Source organism: Epinephelus lanceolatus, chromosome 14 (genome assembly GCF_041903045.1).
Source record: "Epinephelus lanceolatus isolate andai-2023 chromosome 14, ASM4190304v1, whole genome shotgun sequence".
In the NCBI taxonomy this organism is placed as follows: Eukaryota; Metazoa; Chordata; class Actinopteri; order Perciformes; family Serranidae; genus Epinephelus; species Epinephelus lanceolatus.
The window spans coordinates 16255747-16281077 of record NC_135747.1 but is presented as its reverse complement, the minus strand read 5'-3'; the positions used below and the strand labels follow the sequence as shown (position 1 = coordinate 16281077).

General features: G+C 40.8%; 2 protein-coding genes and 2 pseudogenes across 2 annotated transcripts; 2 read left to right on the top strand and 2 right to left on the bottom strand.

Annotated features, from left to right (window-relative positions):
- Positions 1-3907: 3907 nt before the first annotated feature.
- LOC144466909 (uncharacterized) lies at positions 3908-4937 on the bottom strand (annotated as a pseudogene).
- A 1400-nt stretch (positions 4938-6337) lies between these two features.
- On the top strand, positions 6338-7268 carry LOC117251709 (olfactory receptor 52E8-like). Its single transcript, XM_033618216.2, has one exon. The coding sequence runs from the start codon at positions 6348-6350 to the stop codon at positions 7266-7268; it is 921 nt and encodes a 306-aa protein (XP_033474107.2). The 5' UTR covers positions 6338-6347.
- A 5407-nt stretch (positions 7269-12675) lies between these two features.
- On the bottom strand, positions 12676-15406 carry LOC144466908 (uncharacterized; annotated as a pseudogene).
- Positions 15407-18205: 2799 nt separating this feature from the next.
- On the top strand, positions 18206-19126 carry LOC117251768 (olfactory receptor 6E1-like). The gene has a single exon (XM_033618298.2). The coding sequence runs from the start codon at positions 18206-18208 to the stop codon at positions 19124-19126; it is 921 nt and encodes a 306-aa protein (XP_033474189.2).
- Positions 19127-25331: the final 6205 nt, after the last annotated feature.

Below are 25331 nucleotides of genomic sequence, written 5' to 3'. Positions count from 1 at the left end.
AACCGAATCCAGATCTCCCTTACCACCTGTGGGTAAAGCCTCCACTCATCTGGTAAGGGGACAGCCCTTCAACATGAGGTCGGCACCCCTGTTTTCCAGTCCCAGAACGTGAAGAGCCTTTACAGTCAAATGGCCTCTGCAGCCCACAACCACAGGCTTTCCACAATCCACAACAGGACGGCAGACCGAACTCCACCTTGCCTGTTGATGTAAACCACGGTGGTGGGATTCTTGGACTTCACTAACACGTGTTTCCCCTGTGTTAGGGGCCTAAAGTGTTGGAGGATGTGTCAGACCTCAGTCAGAGGCCACATACCATCTTCTGCTCTATGCCAGACAGCAGTGTATAAATGCATGCTCCTAAATGAAGGAGTATTACACTTAGAGTCTAGTAGAGGGCGAAGCCTGTGTGGGGGATAGAACTGATCACTCCTGGTCAGGTTGCCTGGAAGAGGGTATCTGAAGTTGAAAGATCCGAAACACCCATTGATCCCAAGTACTCTCACTGAAGATGTGTCCGAATGCATCATTAGGTGTACGTAACTAACATTTCATACATTTTTCAATGTCAGACTTTTTTTGAGCAATGTTGCTGTGTTCCCAGATCTAAGCAATTAACTTGGCAAGTGCAATTTCAACATTACCCAAAGAAATGATGGCCAAAACTACAAAAGTGAAGTTCCAATAAGTTGGTATTTACATCCGTCTTTACTATCAAATGCATAAAAGTTACCCTACATAAAACTTTTCCCAATGCCAAACTCTCATTAAAAGTTTAAAATCTCACATTGATATGCAAGTTTGCAGTTTTTTTCCCTCCCACTACATATTAACTACAAGAAACTGTATTTTAGTTATTTCTCTCCAACCACCACTGCTTGAATTCCCAGTTTGGATTATATCAGCAGAGAGAGGTAATTTAAAGAGAATAACCAACAGTGGTGCAGTCAGAGACACTCAGCACAGGATGTTTACTGCACCAGCAACCCAGGAACAGTACGTAAGAGATGCCTCTTAGACATCGTTCTTTATAATACATACATATATATATATATATATTAGGGCCGTAACGGTACATGTATTTGTGTCGAACCGTTCGGTACGCGACTTTCGGTTCGGCATGACCCTATACGGAATTATTGGGCACAGGATATTATTTTATTTTATTTTGTTTTATTTTTATTCCGTTTTTGCGAGCCGAACCATTTAAAATATCTAGTTAACCGGTAACCGAATATATTCGGCCGAATATTGCAAAAAAACACACATTCGGTATTCGGTGGACTAAGTTAAAAGCAAGGCTGAATAATAGCGGCGTTTTGATAACGCAATCAAACGGCGTGCCATGACGGGCGGAATAAAATGTCGGCAGTGTGGTGAACCGCCCGTCACGGCACTCACATTTGCGACTAAAAATAGTTTTGAGCGAGCAAAATAGGCTTAAATCATTCAGCACACTGTGCGAGCAGCCTACAGATTTCAACCAGCAGCAGAAACGAAAGGCGAATCCCATCGGTTGTGGGTTGACGTGTGTCTGTGTCACAGACACAGACACACGTCTAACATGCTAACGCATCTAAAGCAACTGCACCCGAGTATGAACGTTAACCGGCACGACTAGAAAAAGCAATCTGGTGCAAACTATGATATTGTCGTCATTTAAAAAAAAAAAAAAAAAAAAAGAGTGTTTCCCTGACCATTGCGCTAAAGAAATAACCAACGCCATTGGAGTTTAGTAAAATTGTTTAAGCTGCACTTTAGATATAAGCATGTTTTGTTTACTGCACTTTAACAAAGTGGGAAAGCTAAGTAAGTTCCTAGTAAAACTGAATCTGAGCAGGCTTTAAAGCTGACCAGCTGCACTATACTTTTTATTTTAATTGAGTAAAACTTTATTTTTTTATTTAAATTTATATTTATATTTTTCATTCAAAAAATGTGTTAAAAAAACAGCAGGATTTTATTTTTCACTTTTATATTTCTATTTTCATTCAAACAATGTGAAAAAGCAGGATTTTATATATATTTGTTTCATTAAAAAATTGGGTAAAAAGAGTGAACTGCTGTGGTGGTATGTTTTAATAAGGTTACCAATAAGTAAAAGATATTTAATAGTTGTCTATTTTTTCATTACTGTACCGAAAAAAAAAACGAACCATGACTTGTGTACCGAGGTACGTACCGAACCGTGATTTTTGTGTACCGTTACACCCCTAATATATATATATATATATATATATATATGTATTTATAATAATCTGCACATATTACTAGATATTACTAATATTACTACATCTAAATAACTGAAATTGTGCCAGCTGACATAGTTTAATGGATAATGCCTCTGTAGTAACATTTTTTAGGCTTTCAGGATTAAATTACACAGTACAACATAGAATAATTCTCTTTGTTCTCACTTTACTGTGTTACTCAGTTATTTGGATAGTAGCTATTGTTGTGATTATAACCATCACTGTGGACCGAAAACTTCACGAGCCTATGTATATTTTCCTGTGCAATCTGTGTATCAGTGGACTTTATGGGACAGAAGGCTTTTACCCCAAATTCCCTTATGGATCTTCTTTCGACCACTCATGTCATCTCTTATGCTGGATGTCTCCTGCAGAGTTTTGTGTTGCGCTCATCTAGTTGAAGTGACTTATCAATTCTAGCTGTATAAATGTGGAGACAAAGTAATCAAGGTGAGAGTTCCTCCTCTCAACTCATCCAATCCAGAACAGGTGTTTCCAAATCTTTTGTTCTATCACAATTTCAAGTTATTTCAGAATGTTCACATGGGATAAAAATAACCACAGTGTTTCATTTCATATCATTATTCCCTTCAAACTCCTGTTCATGTCTGATTTGACTGTGTCTCTGAGCCATGTTACATACTTATACATACATGTCATAATGGCTAGTACTCCATAATCAAGATGTATTTTTTTGTGTCCAGATTTTTTTCAAATTCATGTTTCAAAGTCTGTGCAACTTGATTGCAAGTACAACCTTAAGTATTTGTTTTATCCTTTGCTAGTTTCATTGAAAAGGTTTTTCTTAAAACAAACACTGCCTCTTTTCTTTTTCTGACTCAACTAGTGTGCCCATGAAATTAAATGTTACATTATGGTGTGGTGGGTATGATAAGTTACATTATTTGTACATTTGCATGCCTGTACATTTTCTCAAACATACTGTGTTTTTCCATTTGATTTACCCCCCATCAGTCATATAGTAGTATCCAATCTGATACAAATCAACCAGCTCATTTTTAAGTTGCATCATTTTTATGTTAAAGAATGCTTCTCTAAATGTTCCACAATATCAAGAAAGCATATTTAAAAGAATGCAAATGTCTGTTTTATTTGAAATAAAACCATTTATTACAATTTCGTCATTATCAATTTATTTGACACATGAAATTTAATAAAATACAATTCCAGTGAAATTGGAGAGTAGTTCCTTTGCAACTTCCTCCCAAACTCCACTATCATCTGCGTCTTCCTAAAAGGAGGAGGTTGTTGTACTGACACCAGCGGGTAAGGTCCTCTGCCTCTGTAATATATGCCTTTTCATTGTTATATGTGATTGGGCCCACCACAGCTGTGTCGTCAGCAAACATGATGATAGTGTTGGAGTCAAAAGTGGCTACACAGTCATGTGTGTACACGTGCTTGCTTTATCTCTGTTAGCAAGGGTTCCAAAGTTTTGTCATTTTTTGAGTCAACAATACATTTGTAAAGCCACAAGGTTTACCTCTAGGGTCATCTTCCACATTCCCATGGAGTTCTTTATGAAGGCTGTTAGTGTCCTGTTGATCTTGTATAGATCCAGACATTCCAGTATCCATGTGTGTGGCATTGAGTTCTAGGCATTCTGGTAGTCAGTCCAGACAGTGCAAGGTTGGTCATCCTGCTCTTGCAGTCTCGGGCAATTGCTGGTGCTTGGCTCCTCTAGTTTTACTGCCAATGCCTTTCTGTGTCTCGCTCATGTATTGGACCATATGCCTAGTTATCTTAGCTGCTATGATGCCTGACAGGAGCTTCCATGTTGTGGGGAGACAGGTTATCACTCTGTAGTAGGATGGGATGGTTCCCTCCTGGAAGTCTGACATTATCAGGACTGTCCTGCCCTGTGTCAACCATTCTGGGGGGCCCCATCCCTTAGCAGCTGGGCCATCTGTGCTGCTACGATGGCTGCCATTGAGATGATTACTGGTTCTTGTTCAGGAAGGTTGCTGTGGCCAGCTCTTAGGTCCACCAGCCATTGGGCATCAGTGTTGTGTGATGCTTCTCTTTCCCATATGCCCTTCCAGCATGTTTCCATCTCAGCTCTTGGTGGGTCTGACCTGATGTTCTTTCCCTGCCACTGAGAGAACACCTTGGTTGGTTCAGTGGAGGACATCCTGTTTATTCTCCTGGCATCTACTTCTTTGGTGTATCTCTTCAGCCGGGTGGCCAGGGTTGTTCGTCTTTGTTAGGCAGTTTCAAGTGCCTCAGGAATTGAGAACTTGTTTTATTTTCTTGGTACCCCTTTATTCACCATGTTCCCTCTGTGTAGCTCTGCTAGTTGGCTAACTTCTCTCCATGTTGCCTTTATCTTGGCCTCCAACCATCTCTTCCATGGAGGGTACAGGTTTTTATGTTCCATGTCCATCTTGTATCCAAGCATCTCCAGGATCACTGTTGCTGTACTGTGAATCAGCTTGTTGGTCTCGGTGATGGTACTTGTAGGGATGGTATTTAGGGCAGCATTCACATTCTTTTAGCAGATCATCTGAAGGTACTTTGGCAACTCAGTTATGGGATTCGTCGGAGGCTCCAGGTTTCCAGTTTGCTCATGATCTTCCTTTTCAGATGAGCTGCTCCTACATTGAGGTTGTTTGTATTTACTGGGGCTTGGTACCCAGTCTCGGAATGTGGGGGTGATGATGACATCCCCCCACTGACCTGTCGTCACGGCTCCCCCTTGACGTCGCATTGTTGAAGTATATCATTGATCTCTAGTTGTGATAGTAGTTGGCGATTGTGGATGTTGTGGAACACTGTGCTACCAGATGTTTCTTTGTTAGTTTTGATTGTGAGTTTCAGAGTATCCACAGGTCCCACATTCCCACTTATCAGCAAATATTATCACAGAAAGAAACCATCAACCTCACCAGTGGCCCTGTAACAAGCCCTGCATCTATAGTCTTCACCAGTTCATTTGAAAATGCCCAAAACACAAGAGGTAACAACTGGAAGTAATTTTACATGGTTAACTTGGATCCAAACTAACCATTTAAAACACCAAAGTTACACAATGACCTGGCAGCAGTAAAATAATTGTTTTTGCCAATGGAGTCTGGTGGCTTTGAAGAGAATTATATAATCACTAAATCTGTTTAGCCCTTTGAAACGTGGAGTGACATCACTTTTCTTGCAATGCTCAGATGCCTTTTGAAATTATTTAAACCTTTGAACCCTGAGCACATTGGTGAGATTTCTTTCAAAAACATGGGAAAAATGGCAATAAGCAACTTGGTAAGAAATGTCCAGCAAATTGCAAATAAATTATAGATTTAGGAAACTAACTAATTAAAAATAACTAGGGAAAAAACATAGGGGAAAATACTATCTACAATTATCATTATTATTATTACATATATAAAATTGTGGTATAAAATTAGCACAATTTTATGCACTTATTCCATACCATTTCCTTGTTTGGTTGGTTGTTTTTAATTTTCTGTTTTTATGTATTTATTTAACTAATTTTCTTGTTTTTAATTTTCTCCTTTTGTTGCTGATTGTCTTCTTCTCATGTTTCAAAGAGTTAATTGGTATGGATGGTGCTGTAAGTAGTGTCGGTCTTGGAGTGAGTCAGCACAAAATCTGGTGTCAGCAATCCTAAGTAATGAAAAGATAATTAACACTCAATCATTGGAATTGTTGTAAAAAAAAAAAAAAAAAAAAGTAAAATCATTTGTTTAACCCTTTGAAAAGGTGATGATGCCAGCACCTTGATGACAACATTCATTCAATATTCTTAAGCTTTATTCCATATATTATAATTGTCATTTCATATATTCAAACCATCAACTCAAACAACCATTTGGAAACATCAAACTGAATTCCCAGTTTGTGTTTAGTCATCAAAGAAAGATGATTTAAACGGAAGAACCAACCCAGGTACAGTCAGAGACTCTCAGCACAGGCTGAGTGCATCACAGGGCTGCTGCATGAGCAACTCAAGCAGATGTATGTCAAAGCTGTTTCTCTGAAGTCACACTACATGATCTGCACATGGGGAGGTTTGTCAGGATATTAGATCTAAATGAATGAAATTGTGACAGCTGATAGACTTTAATGGATAATGTTTCTGTACTAACCTTTTTTGTGCTTTCAGGATTAAATTACACAGTGCAGCACCGAATCATTATCTTTGTTCTCACTTTACTGTGTTACTCAGTCATTTGTATAGTAAATGCTGCTCTCATCATAACCATCATTGTGGACAGAAAACTTCATGAGCCTATGTATATATTCTTGTGTAACCTGTGTATTAATGGACTTTATGGAACAGCAGGCTTTTACCCCAAATTCCTCATGGATCTTCTGTCTACCACTCATGTCATCTCTTATGCTGGATGCCTTCTGCAGGGTTTTGTGTTGCACTCTTCAGCTTGTGCTGAGTTTTCTTTTCTAGCTGTGATGGCCTATGACAGATATGTGGCTATATGTCGTCCTCTGGTGTACCACTCTGTGATGACTAAACAGAAAGTTTGTGTGTTTGTATTTTTTGCTTGGCTTATACCCATTTATTTGGTGTTCATGGGTTCAGTAACAACATCAAGATCAAGATTATGTGGCTCACACATACCAAGAATCTACTGTATAAATTGGCTGATTGGTAGACTAGCTTGTTCTGCCTCCATAGAAAATGTTGCAATCCCAGCTTTTAATTATACATTTTATTCTGGCCATTTTGTCTTTATTATTTGGTCATATGTATATCTGATCAGAACATGTCTAACATCCAGAGAAAACATGACAAAGTTTATACAAACATGTCTGCCACATTTATTCTGTTTACTCATTTTTATTGTGTGTTTGCTTTTTGATTTGTTGTATATGCGATTTGGCTCAAAAGATTTACCACAAAGTGCCCAGAACTTTATGGCAATTGTATTTCTCCTCATTCCTCCACTGTTCAATCCCCTCATATATGGTTTCATATTGACACAAATAAGAAATAGAATTATGTTTCTGTGTGGTAAACAACTCTAGACCAGGAAACCATCATCTACTGTGTGATTTTCATATTGATGTCAATCATAATCTTTAATATGTGCATGTTTTTCAATATCAATTAAAGTCGGTTCAGATGTAATATTAGTGATATTATAAATATCCGTTGTCATATGATGGCTGTGTAAAGAAGTTAGGAAATACAATCTGAGCAAAGCAGTCGACTTCCAAAAGACACCTTCATGTAACTGAATACATGTAAATCAGGGCGATTGCTCTGAGACAACAAGGGAGGCAGATATTCCTCTAAAATGGAAGAAGAAATGGTCAAATATGCACTATTGAATTTACATTAATATAAGAATTTACATTGCATTAAACGTGTGCTAGGATGCGTTTAACATCATGACTATGATGTTCCAACGTCACCTGATTATCACCTGATTATCACCAAACGTGACCTCCCTGTCATACATTCCAGTGTCAGCATGGTGGATGTAGAGCCTCCAAGCATTCCTATTAGACAGCGCTGAGCAGTTTTTTTTCAGACAACAAAGCGAGACGGTCATTGGATATATGCGACAAAATCGTCACTCCCAGGGAGGCTCAGCTTCCCTGGGACCTAATGGAGCGGTAGGCGGGAGAGGACGCTCGGTGGATGCACGATGATTGGAGGAATTGTGTAAAAGGCTGAACCTCTTTGTGATTGACAGCGCCCATGCGGATATTTGCGAGTGGAGTCATCTGACAGAGTGCCAGCCGGAGTTCCGTATTTCCATAAGTGGTATAGCTCATTTTCACCGTTTGTAAACCCATCTGAAAATTTTTGAGGTGTGTTTTGCTGTGGTTCTATGGCATGAGTGTTGTTGAAAAACGGCTTCAATTAAATGTTTCTTCTATAAGTTACTGCCTTGCTACAATATGACAACTTTTATGATGTGAACTTAAAGTGAGCTTCCCCTGTTTGAAAGACCAGCAGCTGCCACTGATGTAAATGTTCCTTTAATTTGAATTTGTATAAATCTGTTTGAAATGGCCACTTTAGTAAATGCAAGTGGGTGTGCTGTTCTCTAACATCTTGTTATTTCATTTTTGGCTGTTGAAGTTGACATTTTACACTTAAACCTACTTTCACTGTCATTTCACTAACAAAGTCCACACAAATAGAGTTACAGACTGCAATTAGTTTATTGGGTGTAATGTATGATGGGGATGAGGGTTGAGGGAAGTAGGGAAGCGGATCGCAGGATATGGGATGAAGTGATGAGGGTTGTGGGATTTGGGATGTGAGATGAAAGGATGACGGTCAAGGGATTTAGGATGAGGGTTAAGAGATGTGGAATGAAGGGCCGAGGTTCATGGGATGTAGGGACAGGAAGGGAAGGAAGGTGGGGGGAATGATGGGAGAAATAAGGGTTGCAGACAGGTGGAGGGTGGAATCTGATAGCGGTCTGGTGTCAGCTGAAGGAAGGAGGGCCAGGGACCAGAGAAGTTGGGAAAGATTTGGGGAGTCATCGTTTCGCCTGCTCTACTATGAATAGAGCCTCCAAGAGAAACTTCATGATGAATGGTGCATATGGGCGTTTGGATTCCCTGCCTGGAAGTGGTGGAGGTTGCTGCGATGTGAAAGTAAAATCCTGAGTATAGCTCGGGGGATATTCCCAATCTGGTACGAATTTGGCGAAAGTGTTGGGTGAAACCAGAAGCAGGTGAGATCTTGGCCTGTCTCTGAGACAAACAGAGGGTCTTAAGGAGAAGCTTTGCTGGCTAGTTTTGGGTTTAAATAGTCATGGATGGGTTCATAAGGACTTAAGGAGGAGTCTAGTGGAAAGAGGTAAATGGGTTGTGTAGACCTGACTGGTTGGTGTTTGCTGCTTTTGAGGTGGTAGATGAGAGTGTTGGATGAATAAGGTGGCATTTCGAGATGGATGGAAGTTTAGGGTAGAAGCAGTGAACTCTGAACAGCACAGAAAGCCAAAAAATGCCAGTAGGAACATGGATTCCAAGACTTTATCTGTTGATGGAGACAAATAACCTGAACGGAGGGTTTGGGTGGATCGGGCGAGAATGTCTGAATTGAGGGGCAAACGTTTAGGCATGGGATGTGGTTCAGCCTTGCAGAGGCCTTTGATTAACATGCTGATGTGGATCACTGCTGGACACAGTGCCCTGGAGGACTGTTTTACAAAAGAAGTTTATACCGCTGATATAGACTTGTATAGTGGAAGATATAATTTTGAGAATGGTATGGGCGAATGTGATGAAGTTTGAGAAGGTCAGGACATCAAGTGAAGGCAATGTAAGGCTAAAGAAGGTGTAGAATGTTTTGAAGCAATTCCGTGATTTAGACATCAATCATATCACACCGTAAAAGAAAGAGATGCCATTCCAAGAGGAGAGGAACTGGTACCATAGTTTTAGTTGAATTTTCTTTGCTTCACCAAGCGAAACTTGGAGGTGGAGAGATGGAATGGATGCGGCGATGGAAAGGAGGTGAGACAAGAAGGATCAACATTTGGGGGTTCATACAGATGGTGTAGTTGAGGTGGCTCAGCAGCGAAAAAAGTTGGTGCATATGTGGGCCAGAAGGAAATTGGAAATGAGCAGTGAAATCTCTTGGATTTTCTCGGTAGACAGTGATGCTTGGAGTGAGACAGAGTCAAAGGTGATGCCAAGGAATTTCTAAGGAGGTGCTACTGGGACCTTCTGTTTTGTCTGGGGAGAGAGGGACTCCAAGTTTGTGGGGTGCAGAAGTCAGAGTGTTGAGGCCGTGTTACCAGGGTGATGAAGGTGGCGTGACGGTGAGGAAGTCATCCAGGAGATGGATGACGTAAGGGAGTTTATGGTTGTGCTGGCGGAGCTCTGTGTATTTAGGGCTGAAGTGCGGGGCAGAGAAGCTGTGAGGGTGCATAATGAGGCTAGATGGAATCTCTTTAATCAGTTTTGCCTTTGCTGTGCTTTTTGATTTAATGTACACTCGATTTGGTTCGAGAATGTCATCACAGGGCCTTCAGAACTTCATGGCAATAAATGTTTTTTTAATTCCTCCAGTTTTGAACCCTCTGGTATATGGATTAACACTGACCAAAATTCGCAGTAGAGTTCTTGGTTTTATTCAAGAAAGGAAAGAAAATGTCGAGACAAAGTAATCAAGGTGAGAGTTCCTCCTCTCAACTCATCCAAGCCAGAACAGGTGTTTCTAAATTTTTTATTCTATCGCAATTTCAAGTTATTTCAGAATGTTCACATGGGATAAAAATAACTACAGTGTTTATTTCATATCATTATTCCCTTCAAATTCCTGTTCATGTGTGATTTGACTGTGTCTCTGAGTCATGTTATATACTTATACATACATGTCATAATGGCTAGTACTCCATAATCAAGATGTATTTTTCTTTTGTGTCCAGATTTTTTTCAAATTCATATTTCAAAGTCTGTGCAACTTGATTGCAAGTACAACCTTAAGTATTTGTTTTATCCTTTGCTAGTTTCATTGAAAAAGTTTTTCTTAAACACTGCCTCTTTTCTTTTTCTAACTCAACTAGAGTGCTAATGAAATTAAATGTTACGTTATGGTGTGGTGGGTATGATAAGTTACATTATTTGTACATTTGCATGCCTGTACATTTTCTCAAACATACTGTGTTTTTTCCATTTGATTTACCCCCCATCAATCATATAGTAGTATCCAATCTGATACAAATAAACCAGCTCATTTTTAAGTTGCATCATTTTTATGTTAAAGAATGCTTCTCTAAATGTTCCACAATATCAAGAAAGCATATTTAAAAGAATGCAAATGTCTGTTTTATTTGAAATAAAAACAATTTATTACAATTTCGTCATTATCAATTTATTTGACACATGAAATTATATAAAATACAATTCCAGTGAAATTGGAGAGTAGTTCCTTTGCAACTTCCTCCCAAACTCCCCTATCATCTCCTCAGTCTTCCTAAAAGGAGGAGGGTGTTGTGCTGACACCAGCGGGTAAGGTCCTCTGCCTCTGTCATGTATGCCTTTTCATTGTTATATGTGATTGGGCCGCCACAGCTGTGTTGTACGTGCACGTGATGATAGTTTTGGAGTCAAAAGTGGCTACACAGTCATGTGTGTACACATGCTTGCTTTATCTCTGTTAGCAAGGGTTCCAAAGTTTTGTCATCATTTTAGTCAACAATACATTTGTAAAGCCACAAGGTTTGGACTGAATGCAGGTATCATTTGATTAGAGATGTTTCAGCTATTTTGGTGGATACCATTTTCCTTCATCCACCATTTCACAGCTGCAAAAATAGTGACCTAATAGGCTACAGGGCCTATGATGTAAACACAAGTTTAAATAACTTGGTTTTAATTGGCCAGTGAACTTAGTCCTGGAACACACGTAGCAAGCTCTCATGAATGACAGGCACACAGAGAGGGCCACAGGGCTAGTAAAAATTTGAATCTTTTAAACCAGCTGACTGATGTGGATTTGTCCTGGTATGCCAGGTAGCCAGTACACACCACTGGTGTCTGACTACATTTTCACCTGCAGGAGCTTGACTCTTTGGACCAGTAAGCTGCCCAGCAGAGCCCCAGCTGCAGCCCTAACAGCTGACCGGGTACTCAACCCCGTTGCCACCCTGGAGGAGCCAACAAGGGCCCCAAATGCAGCTCCCAGTGCGGCGCCTCCAGCCCTCAGCCACGACAGAGTGCAGTCAGCCTTAAGTTGCCCCACTCGATTTGCAGTCTCGTTCTATGGAACCAATAAGAATCACTGTGTTAGGTAATGTGACAGGCTGGTATCCAAACACTCAGTAGTGTAGTATAAAGTGCCGCTCACTTATACTGTTGCTTGGAAGTCAGTGATATGGACATAGAGTGATATGTCAAGCTCAAGTCCTGTGAACAGAATGAACGTTCCGTGGTGAAAATGAATGTTTAATAAAGTATTGAGGCATGATGTTAAAGTTCAGCGCCTGACTGTCGGTTTTTCACGACAAGCACCCTGGTCATGTGAGACTACAACAGTACCTGTTAATAACTTTTTATGTAATCCATTTTTTACATTTGCACTGACCACTCCTGTTTGGCTTACACCTATGCAGAACAGCAGTGGTGACAGTGCATCCCCTTGGTATATGCCGCATTTGATTTTGATTTGGGCATTTGGCTTTGAGTTGGCCTTGAGGGTCGTCTTCCACATTCCCATGGAGTTCTTTATGAAGGCTGTTAGTGTCCTGTTGATCTTGTATAAATCCAGACATTCCAGTATCCATGTGTGTGGCATTGAGCTGTAGGCATTCTGGTAGTCAGTCCAGATGGTCCACAGGTTGGTTTTCCTGCTCTTGCTGGTCCTTGGCTCCTCTAGTTTTACTGCCAATGCCTTTCTGTGTCTCGCTCATGTATTGGACCATATGCCTAGTTATCTTAGCTGCTATGATGCCTGACAGGAGCTTCCATGTTGTGGGGAGACAGGTTATCAGTCTGTAGTTGGATGGGATGGTTCCCTCCTGGAAGTCTTACATTATCAGGACTGTCCTGCCATGTGTCAACCATTCTGGGGGGGCCCCATCCCTTAGCAGCTGGGTCATCTGTGCTGCTACGTGTTCATGGAGTGCAGTTAGCTTCTTCAGCCAGTATGTATGGATCATATCAGGGTCAAGTGCTGTCCAGCTCTTCATCTTTGACAGTCTTTCCTGGATGTCTGCCATTGACATGTTTACTGGTTCTTGTTCAGGGAGGTTGCTGTAGCCAGCTCTTAGGTCCACCAGCCATTGGGCATCAGTGTTGTGTGATGCTTCTCTTTCCCATATGCCCTTCCAGTATGTTTCCATATCAGCTCTTGGTGCGTCTGACCTGCTGTTCTTTCCCTGCCACTGAGAGAACACCTTGGCTGGTTCAGTGGAGGACATCCTGTTTATTCTCCTAGCATCTACTTCTTTGGTGTATCTCTTCAGCCGGGTGGCCAGGGTTGTTCGTCTTTGTTAGGCAGTTTCAAGTGCCTCAGGAATTGAGAACTTGTTTTATTTTCTTGGTACCCCTTTATTCACCATGTTCCCTCTGTGTAGCTCTGCTAGTTGGCTAACTTCTCTCCGTGTTGCCTTTATCTTGGCCTCCAACCGTCTCTTCCATGGAGGGTACTGGTTTTTATGTACCATGTCCATCTTGTATCCAAGCATCTCCAGGATCACTGTTGCTGTACTGTGAATCAGCTTGTTGGTCTCGGTGATGGTACTTGTAGGGATGGTATTTAGGGCAGCATTCACATTCTTTTAGCAGATCATCTAAGGTACTTGGCAACTCAGTTATGGAATTCGTCGGAGGCTCCAGGTTTCCAGTTTGCTCATGATCTTCCTTCTCAGATAAGCTGCTCCTACATTGAGGTTGTTTGTATTTACTGGGGCTTGGTACCCAGTCTCGGAATGTGGGGGTGATGATGACATCCCCCCACTGACCTGTCGTCACGGCTCCCCCTTGACGTCGCATTGTTGAAGTATATCATTGATCTCTAGTTGTGATAGTAGTTGGCGATTGTGGATGTTGTGGAACACTGTGCTACCAGATCAGGGCTCGACAGTGCGAGCGTTTCACTCGCATTTGCAACTAAAAATAGGTGTGTGTGAACTGTAAAAAATATTTAGGGGCATATGTATGCATAAAAAAATCAGCTGAAGCAGCCTATATTTTTGTCAAAAAAATATGATAATCTAACCGCAAATGTTGGAGGAACTCCTGCCGCTTTCCCTCTTCCCCGTGTGACACGGTTGTGGGCGGTTTTCCAAGCCACTGTTGTGCCGCTTTGTCAGGCGTTGCTGCCCTCTCCACAGACAAACAATGGGACAGCCAGCACAAAGCAGTTTTACAGCTGATCATGTGTAGAGGCCTTTAGGGACCGTTCGCTGGGCAGGGTGGAAATAAAGCCCTTTTCACACAGAGTGCGCAAAGCGCAGACCTCCGCGGACAAACCCATTCATTGTGTATGTGCTACCGCAGCGCAAGAGCACACCGCCCTGCCGGCGAGCTGAACGGCGCACGCCGCCAGCCTGCGCTTGAATTGAATTTTTTTTAATTTCACCGCAACGCGCTGTGACGACACCTTGGCGCCACATGTCCAGTAGCAGAGAAGAGCCTGAAGTAGACCTGAAAGAGGTCACCATGGAGCTGTAGCTCCTGAACGAGCCTGTACTCCCCCAAATCCTGTCCTCTGCGCCCTACCCCGCGGTGGGCGCCGCGAAAACTCTGTGTGAAAGAGGCTTAAGTCCTGCAGAGTTTCAGAGGACCTGGAGAATGTTTTAGGATAGTAATAACATTATATAAGACATATATAAGATAATCATAATCAATCATAATCATGCAAAGATAATATATATATAAGATAATAACATTCAAGACAAAATTAAATTGCAATACTTTTTCAAAACTTGATTTTACCTTTCTGTACATTTTGTATACAAATTCATTAAATAATTTTGCTTGTAAATGTCTATTTGCATCACGTTTATTACGGAAAACACATTATTTGATCAATTTACATTGTGCCCCTAAAGTTCTTTGTGCGCTCCTTACTTTTTCAACTTAGGAGCACATATGCTCCTTGGGAAAAAAGTTAGCGTCAAGCCCTGCAGATGTTGCTTTGTTCGTTTTGATTGTGAGTTTCAGAGTATCCACAGGTCCCACATTCCCACTTATCAGCAAATATTATCACAGAAAGAAACCATCAACCTCACCAGTGGCCCTGTAACAAGCGCTACATCTATAGTCTTCACCAGTTCATTTGAAAATGCCCAAAACACAAGAGGTAACAACTGGAAGTAATTTTACATGGTTAACTTGGATCCAAACTAACCATTTAAAACACCAAAGTTACACAATGACCTGGCAGCAGTAAAATAATTGTTTTTCCAATGGAGTCTGGTGGCTTTGAAGAGAATTATATAACCGCTAAATCTGTTTAGCCCTTTGAAACGTGGAGTGACATCACTTTTCTTGCAATGCTCAGATGCCTTTTGCAAGTATTTAAACCTTTGAACCCTGAGCCAGAGTCCTGCACGGGTCCAGTTTTCAAGATCCGCCCGACGCAATGCCAGACGTACAAACCCGCACCCGAACCGCAAATCCACGCATCAGGCCAATTAGTACCGCAACCCGGTCCGACCCGTTGAAACACGACCCGCAGGCCGACCCATAACCCGGATTTAAAGTAATCATTTTGGGTCATATTGACTGAATATTGAACACCATCGCCACAAGTTAAGGTGCCAGTAAGTAAACGACGACCTGAATGAAGCAGCTCTCACAATAAAAACCTGACTTCAGCTTCATCATCAACCCTCTGTGTTCTTCTCCCATACGAGTGTAAAAGCACTCGTTTGTTACGTTTAATGCTTTTAAACTTTTAATCTATGTAAAGGAACTTTACATGTGTAATAACAGACACAATTTCTGTCCAGAGCGACGTTCAGCAGTTACGAGCCGTCACGTGTTTTTAGAATCCATCAAGGAGAGAAGTAATCCATCAGGGAAACACTTCAGAAACATTATAAAGTGATAGTTGTACGTTTTATCCATTTATTTCTCAAATACCTAAATAATTATTTACTGTTTTGGAAGCGGCGCTTGTTAGATGGTGGCAGCCATGTTGATTCTGTCGTCCAATCACAAATTGTGTTATCCACCTTATTTTTTACGGAAACACGGAGGCAAAACAGAATGCAGCCAGCTTCCTTTTTTTTGTGCGACACTTCCGGTCCAGAACTCTTACCACTGTGTAAATGGGAATCGCCTTGTTGTTTACCTTGCTGAGTTTAGCTATATATATGTATATATCACATTTTTCACATCACTATATCACTGTTTAGACTAATCTGATGTTTGTAAAGTCTATAAACACAATGACTGAACAAACATTAGTATTTTCTCTGTGTGTAATTAATAACATAGTTATCGTAGATTAGCTGGGCTAACCGTTAGCTGTTAGCCGTTAGCTGTGCCTGTAATAACTCACTAAACTCACAAAGTGGCCCGTGAAAAAAATATTTTCTCCAGCGGATGTCTTAGTTACAATACGACTGAGCTAACTGGAGTAGTTTCATGTCGTATCCGACAACGGGAGGCTTTTAACAGATGACGTCCTGATGTTAGCTTTGCTGCTAGTGTTAACGTTAGCTGTCCCTGTCAGCTGCAGCCACTGATGCTTTCTAGACATCATGATTTCCCCAAACTGAATAAATACCACACATAGCAACACAAAACTACTTTGCTAGCTCAATCATGTTGTAACGGCTGGATGGTTGATGCGTACATGCTGATTCAGGTGCTATCAGAGCTGATCCGCGCATCACTATAGCTTAATGATCAACTCAGTCAATAAAAACAACCCGTCCTGTGTTAGGAGTGTATGTCGCTGACAGAAAGAAAGAAAGAAAAGGGAAAAAAAAGATAGAAAAGCAGCGTACATCTCACATATTTATTTCTCACAGTTGCGCACACGTTTGGCTGGCATGCAGAAGCACCGTCTGTGTGTCTGTGTGTCGAGGGTGCGAGCCGCAGCTTCAGCTGCTCAGGTAGAGAGGCTGTGTAGCCCGGTGTGTTTTTTCGCTGATTTGGTTCTGCAGGTTCTCTGCTGGTACGCTGGAGACGGGGATCAAGCAGTTTGTCTCACTCGGGATAGATTGTGCTTTTTTGGTTCATAGTTTATGATTGACGTGCAATTTATTCACGTTTAGAGGGAATAAATTTCCATTATAACGGAAACGTGGGCACAGTTATCTATACAAAATACACAGACTAACTAACTAACGGATTGACTAACATAAACAACTGAAAATTTAAAAAAAAAAATAGCTTGCACCGTTAGCTCTGGCAAGGGAAAGCATGAGGGAAAGTGGCTGACCGGAAGTCACGCACAAAAAAACGGAAGTTGATCACTATTTACTTCCGTGTTTGAAAACAAGGTGGATTAGATGGTGAAAAGCGTGTAAACAGCTGAACCAGTGACCGTTGCGAAATAGTGGAGCCGATCCTCAGAGAGTAAATAATGACCAAGATAGTTATCTGTAGTTTACCACACTAATGACTGATGTGTTTATCTAAAACCCGCGATCCGACCCGCATGTTATTTTTTCCACCCACATCCGAACCTGGAAAATTTTTTTTTTAGAAACACCACCCGCAAATCAGCTGTTTTTGCGGGTACCCGAGCAGTGCTGGTCTCTGCCCTGAGCACATTGGAAAATAGGGTAAAAAGCTAGGGAAAAATTCTATTTATAAATATTATTATTACATATGTAAAATTGTGGTATATAATTATCACAATTTTACGCACTTTTCCCATATCATTTCCTTGTTTGGTTGGTTGTTTTTAATTTTCTTTTTTATGTATTTATTAACTAATTTTCTTGTTTTTTATTTTCTCCTTTTGTTGCTGATTGTCTTCTTCGCATGTTTCAAAGGGTTAATTGGTATGGATGTTGCTGTAAGCAGTGTTAGTCTTGGAGTGAGTCAGTACAAAATCTGGTATCAGCAATCCTACGTAATGAAAAGATAATTAACACCAAATCCACTCAATCTTTGGAATTGTTGTAAAAAGGTAAAATCATTTCTTTAACCCTTTGTAAAGGTGATGATGCCAGCACCTTGATGACAACATTCATTCAATATTCTTAAGTTTTATTTCATAAATTATCACTGTCATTTCATATATTCAAACCGTCAACTCAAACAACCTGTATTTAAGTGACATCAAACTGAATTCCCAGTTTGTGTTTAGTCATCAAAGAAAGCTGATTTAAACGGAAGAATCAACCCAGGTACAGTCAGAGACTCTCAGCACAGGCTGAGAGCATTACAGGGCTGCTGCATGAGCAACTCAAGCAGATGTATGTCAAAGCTGTTTCTCTGAAGTCACACTACATGATCTGCACATGGGGAGGTTTGTCAGGATACTAGATCTAAATGAATGAAATTGTGCCAGCTGACATAGTTTAATGGATAATGTTTCTGTACTAACCTTTTTTGTGCTTTCAGGATTAAATTACACAGTGCAGCACCAAATCATTATCTTTGTTCTCACTTTACTGTGTTACTCAGTCATTTGGATAGTAAATGTTGCTCTCATCATAACCATCATTGTGGACAGAAAACTTCATGAGCCTATGTATATATTCTTGTGTAATCTGTGTATTAATGGACTTTATGGGGCAGCAGGCTTTTACCCCAAATTCCTCATGGATCTTCTGTCTACCACTCATGTCATCTCTTATGCTGGATGCCTTCTGCAGGGTTTTGTGTTGCACTCTTCCGCTAGTGCTGAGTTTTCTTTTCTAGCTGTGATGGCCTATGACAGATATGTGGCTATATGTCGTCCTCTGGTGTACCACTCTGTGATGACCAAACAGAGAGTTTGTGTGTTTGTATTTTTTGCTTGGCTTATACCCATTTATTTGGTGTTCATGGGTTCAGTAACAACATCAAGATCAAGGTTATGTGGCTCACACATACCAAAAATCTACTGTATAAATTGGCTGATTGGTAGACTAGCTTGTTTTGCCTCCATAGCAAATGTTGCAATCCCAGCTTTTAATTATACTTTTTTTTCTGGTCATTTTGTCTTTATTATTTGGTCATATGTATATTTGATCAGAACATGTCTAACATCCAGAGAAAACATGACAAAGTTTATACAAACATGTCTGCCACATTTGTTATGTTTACTCATTTTTTCTGTGTGTTTTCTTTTTGATTTGTTATATATGCGATTTGGCTCAAAAGATTTACCACAAAGTGCCCAGAACTTTATGGCAATTGTATTTCTCCTCATTCCTCCACTGTTCAATCCCCTCATATATGGTTTTAAATTGACACAAATAAGAAATAGAATTATGTTTCTGTGTGGTAAACATCTCTAGACTAGGAAACCATCATCTACTGTGTGATTTTCATATTGATGTCAATCATAATCTTTAATATGTGCATGTTTTTCAATATCAATTAAAGTAGGTTCAGATGTAATATTAGTGATATTATAAATATCTGTTGTCAAGTGATGGCTGTGTAAAATAGTTAGGGAATACAATCTGAGCAAAGCAGTCAACTTCCAAAAGACACCTTCATGTAACTGAATACATGTAAATGTTCCTTTAATTTGAATTTGTAAACCTGTTTAAAATGGCTACTTTAGTAAATACAAGTGGGTGTGCTGTTCTCCAACATCTCATTACTTCATTTTTGGCTGATGAAGTTTACATTTTACACTAAAAACCTACTTTCACTTTCATCTCACTAACAAAGACCACGCCAATGGAGATATAGATTGCAATTAGTTTATTGGGTATAATGGATGACTGGGATGAGGGTCAAGGGATTTGTGATGGGGGTTGAGGAACGTGGGATGAAGTGATGAGGGTCAAGGGATTTAGGATGAAGGACTGAGGGTCATGGGATGTAGGGACAGGAAGGATTAGAAGTTGGGGGGAATGATGAGAGAAATTAGGGTTGCAGACAGATGGAGGGTAGAATCTGATGGCGATGTGGTGTTGACTGAAGGGAGGAGGGCGCAACGGAACCAGGTAAGTTGAGATAGAGTTGGAGAGTTTTGGGGGAGGGATGTGAGAAAGGAGTCAAAGGGGAGGAAACGGATAAGGTGTGCTTAAATACCTTTAGTGTGTGTTACGTTCCAACTTGTCTAGGAAGTTTCAGGAGTAACCGTAATAATTAAATAAACAATACATACCGGAGAGGAAAAAAATGAAGCGCTGGTAGGATTTACGTAAGCCAAATGTTTTATTAACTAAACAAAAATGTAAACTCGAACACAAAACAATCCTCCAAAAACTGAGGATGATAAGTACTAACTATGAACTGAAAACAGTCCACTCAAAAGGAGGGACGACAATGCACAATCAATACAACTCAGAAAACACCGGATCTTAGACACTAAACGGTATATCACTACACACTGGTATTACACTAAAACACGTGGTGGTGAGACGGTTCCCAGGAGCACTAGCGGTCCACTGACAGCCGGCGGCCTCGGTCCACTCTCCTTTATCCTCCACCTGATTGGCACTAGCTGCGAGGCACCATTCAGGGAACACACCTGCAACACGCACCTGTAACAAACAAACACAAAGACACCCACACACACACACACCACAAACTCTACGGCACATAACAGTGTGGAAATGGATGAGATTAAGGTGTGGTCTTTGTTCCAAACTTTTTTCTAAAACTTCCTTTCACGAACAAAGACCACGGCAATGAAGTTACAGATTGCAATTAGTTTATTATGCATAATGGATGATGGGGATGAGGTCTGAGGGATGTAGGGAGGAGGGTTGTTTGAGAGGTAATTAATCAGGACTAATTCGTTTAGGGTTTGACAGTAAGCAGGGTGGTGTGTTGGTAAAAACACACGAATGAAGGTGAGGAGCCGTGATATATTTCCTGAACTGTACTGTGTTCTAGTAGGATTTATTGAAGATCTTGAACATTCAGTATTGTGATCAGTCTAGAATAACAAATTAATTACCATTAGGCACTGACAGTTAACAGCAACAAGTTACAATCTACTGTAAGTGTAAATAAAATATCTGTATACATATGCAGTATGTATAACAATTAATCAAGACTCATTCAAACCTACATGCAGCATTAAGCATTAAAATAATTATTTGACAAGCAACACCTTAAGTTACATAGGCTACAGGTGAGAAATTTACTCTGCAGAAAAATAGAGATCTATTAACAAGGTTGCAAGGAACAATGGCGACACCATGAGGGAACTAGAATGGCGTCACACACAGCGGACATTTCTACTCACGGGAGCCACTATTAACCCTTCATCTTCTTAACATATTATTACTCACATCTGCTATGCATAGTCGCTGACATATGTAACGTTAGTCTTTCGTTGTATGTTAAGTGAGCAAGCGCACTAGTTTCAGCCTGCCTTGCATCGCGGTTTGGAGTCACTTACGTGTGATGATTAACCTCCCTCCTGTGTAATCCACTTATAACATTCCGAGTATTGAGTCCATGATGGAACGTAAGTGCCTGTTGCTTCGTTGTTATGTTCATATTTTGTAAGCGTAAGCACGAGTTGTAAGCGTGTAGCGTGCTGAGAGACATTTCATTAGTGCCGCGATGCATAGACTGTGATTAACAGCAGGAAATATTAAGTTTGTCACTGTAAGATGTCATATGTTTAAGAAAAGGTAGGACTGTTATTTAATCAATTCTAAGAGTCCGAGCCTTTTCTACAAGGGTCGCGGGAAGAAGGGAAGAGGATCAAGGGATGTGGGATGAAGGGATGAGGGTCCAGGGATTTGGGATAAGGAGTGGGGGAAGTGGGATGAAGGGATGCAGGTTATGGGATGGAGGGATGAGGGGATGTAGGGACAGGAAAGAAAGGAAGGTAGGGGAATGATGGGAGAAATTAGGGTTGCAGACAGGTGGTGGGTGGAATCTGATGGCGGTCTGGTGTCAGCTGAAGAGAGGAGGGCGCAACGGTACCAGGAAAGTTGAGATAGACTGGGGGAGTCATCTTTTTGCCTGCTTTACTATGAATAGAGCCTCCAAGAGAAACTTAATGACAAATGGTGTGTATGGGCGTTTCTGGTGTTGTTAGACCAGCAGCCAAGGATTTTAATTATATGGTCTGGGATTCCCTGCCTGGAAGTGGTGGAGGTGGCCACGATGTAAAAGGAAAGTCCTGAGTATAGCTCAGGGATATTCCTGATCTGGTACGAATTTGGCGAAAGTGTTGGGTGAAACCAGAAGTGGGTGTGAACTTGGCCTGTCTCTGAGACAAACAGAGGGTCTAAAGGAGAAGCTTTGCTGGCTAGTCTTGAGTTTAAGTAGTCATGGATGGGTTCATAAGGATTTAAGTATGAGTCTAGTCGAAGGAGGTAAATGGGCCTGACTGGTTGGTTTTTGTAGCTTTTGAGGTGGTAGATGAGGGTGCTGGATGAATGAAAGGATATCTGATAAGGTGGCATTTCAAGATGGATGGAAGTTTAGGGTAGAAGCAGTGTACTTTGAACAGCACTTCCTCTCTACTGTCCTCTCTCCTTTCCTCTTCACCCTTTACACCACGGACTTCAGCTACCAGACAGTCTTGTCATCTTCAGAAGTTTTCTGATGACTCTGCTATAGTTGGATGTATCAGCAAGGGTGAGGAGGCTGAATACAGGGCTGTGGTGAATAACTTTGTCTCATGGTGTGAGCTGAACCACCTGCAGCTCAACACAACAAAGACAAAAGAGCTGGTGGTGGATCTGAGGAGAACGAGGACACCAGTGACCCCAGTTTCCATCCTGGGGCATAACGTGGACATCGTAGAACACTACAAGTATCTGGGTGTGTTCATTGACAATAAACTGGACTGGACTAAGAACACTGAAGTCCTTTACAAGAAGGGACAGAGCCGCCTCTATTTTCTGAGGAGGCTCCGCTCCTTTAACATCTGCCGGACTATGCTGAGGATGTTTTATGAGTCTGTGGTGGCCAGTGCTATTCTGTTTGCTGTGGTGTGCTGGGGCAGCAGACTGAGAGTAGCCGATGCCAACAGACTCAACAAGTTGATCAGAAAGGCCAGTGACGTTGTGGGGGTGGAGCTGGCCTCTTTGACAGCAGTGTCAGACAGGAGGATGCTGTCAAAGGTGCGGGCGATACTTCAGCATGGCTCTCACCCTCTCCACAACGCTCTGGTCGAACAGAGGAGCACCTTCAGCCAGAGACTGATTGCTCCTAAATGCACCACTGAGCGCCACAGGAAGTCATTCTTACCTGTGGCCATTAAACTGTACAACTCCTCCCTCTGATGATCGGACTCATTTGGCTATTTATAAAACAAAACACACAATATAACTACTCATTCTTATTTCATTTATAACACTACAACCATTTCATTGTATATTTATATATTTCAGATTGTCTACTTTACTATTTTATTATTTATTTTATTTTATTGTCTACTTTAATATTTTATTTTATTTTATTTTATTTTAATGTCTACTTTAATATTTTATTTTATTTTATTTTATTTTATTTTAATGTCTACTTTAATATTTTATTTTATTTTATTTTATTTTAATGTCTACTTTAATATTTTATTTTATTTATTTCATTGTCTATTTTAGTATCTTATTTATATCTTCATCTTTATCTCTTGTTTCCATTCATGCTGTATTTCTATTTCTACTTTGCATGGAGCACTGGAACAAAAACAATTTCCCCCCGGGGATTAATAAAGTATTCTGAATCTGAATCTGAATCTGAAAGCCAAAAAATGCCAGTAGGAACATGGATTCCAAGACTTTGGGCTGTGTAGCCCGGTGTGTTTTTTCGCTGATTCGGTTCTGCAGGTTCTCTGCTGGTACGCTGGAGACGGGGATCAAGCAGTTTGTCTCACTCAGGATAGATTGTGCTTTTTTGGTTCATAGTTTTTGATTGACGTGCGATTTATTTGCGTTTAGAGGGAATTATTTTTACCGACAATTACCGGATAACGGAAACGTGGGCACAGTTATCTATATAAAATACACAGACTAACTAACTAACTAACTGATTGACTAACGTAAACAATTGAAAATTGAAAAAAATAGCTTGCACCATTAGCTCCGGTGAGGGAAAGCATGAGGGAAAGCGGCTGACCGGAAGTCACGCACAAAAACACGGAAGTTGATCACGATATACTTCCGTGTTTGAAAATAAGGTGGATAGATCCAGACATTCCAGTATCCATGTGTGTGGCATTGAGTTCTAGGCATTCTGGTAGTCAGTCCAGACGGTGCGCAGGTTGGTCTTCCTGCTCTTGCAGTCTCGGGCAATTGCTCTGTCGACCAGTAGCTGGTGCTTGGCTCCTCTGGTGTTACTGCCAATGCCTTTCTGTGTCTCACTCATGTATTGGACCATATGCCTAGTTATCTCAGCCGCTATGATGCCTGACAGGAGCTTCCATGTTGTGGGGAGACAGGTTATCCAGGGTTCCTACAGCTTAAGGCAAGTTAAATTTAAGACTTTTTAAGACTTTTTTAATGCCACTTGAAATGAAATTTAAGACCAACGACACAATCAACACAAATGAAATAAATGAATAAATCTCCAACTCCCTCATTTGATTTGTATGATTGGTGTTTTTTTATGGTGTTCAGACACCACAGTACCTTTGCTTCTAGCATAGGTGTGCACCCGAACACTAGGTTTGTTCGAGATGAGCCAGGTCTGCGCAGATTCGATCACCGGCGATCAGCGCACAATGAATGCCGGTTAGTTTTGTGTCCGACTTCATCCCGACTTGCTCTGACATATTACAAAAGTGGATGGCGATAAAACCGCGAGAGCGAGGCAGCTGCAGTTTTTAGAGCCAGGCGCTGCAGTTGCTCTCCACCAACTGCAGCGCCTGGATCTCACCTGATCTAACAGCTGATTGGTTCAGATGTTGACTCAACAATACGACGTTTTAGATAAACTTTTCATTTTTGTTGAATTTTAGAGATTAAGATTGTATTTGTCTGATTTGAAGGTTTATTCTGTGAACAGAAAACATGTTGTGTGACTGATGGTGAAGTTTAGTTGTCAGAGACTAAATGCATTCATTATAAACTATACAGAGTGTACTGTATATTAACACTGGACTGTTTTGTTTATTGAAGTATTTAGCAACACTGAGACTTGTGGACAGTGGGATGTGAGGATTCTTAAACTAACATCTGTACAGATGTGAAGCCCTGACTGTATCTGACTGAGCCTTAATGAAAGCTGTTGTCTTGTATTTTTTTTTATCTCTGAAAATATGAACCTTATAGTCAAACACAGTTTATTCAGCCTGTGTAGTTGAGGGGACAGGTCAAACTGATATGATGCTGATTTACAGGAGAATTCATGTCTAATGGAGAATAAACCATGAACATAAACTACGGATCACCTGTAAAGCATTTTAATAAATTAATCTGTCATAATTAAAACAACTGGAGACTGAAAACAAACTGATATATGGGTCTGGTCACTTTTTTAATGAATTGACATCATTCCAGACAGGATGTAAGTGTGTCTGTGACTTCCTGTACGGACTGAAGGCTGCTGGAAATTTCCGCAGCCACGGTGAAGTCG

Coding starts and splice junctions, on each gene's coding strand:
- LOC117251768 (XM_033618298.2), top strand. CDS start 18,206: ATGGATAATGTTTCTGTACTAACCTTTTTTGTGCTTTCAGGATTAAAT.
- LOC117251709 (XM_033618216.2), top strand. CDS start 6,348: ATGGATAATGTTTCTGTACTAACCTTTTTTGTGCTTTCAGGATTAAAT.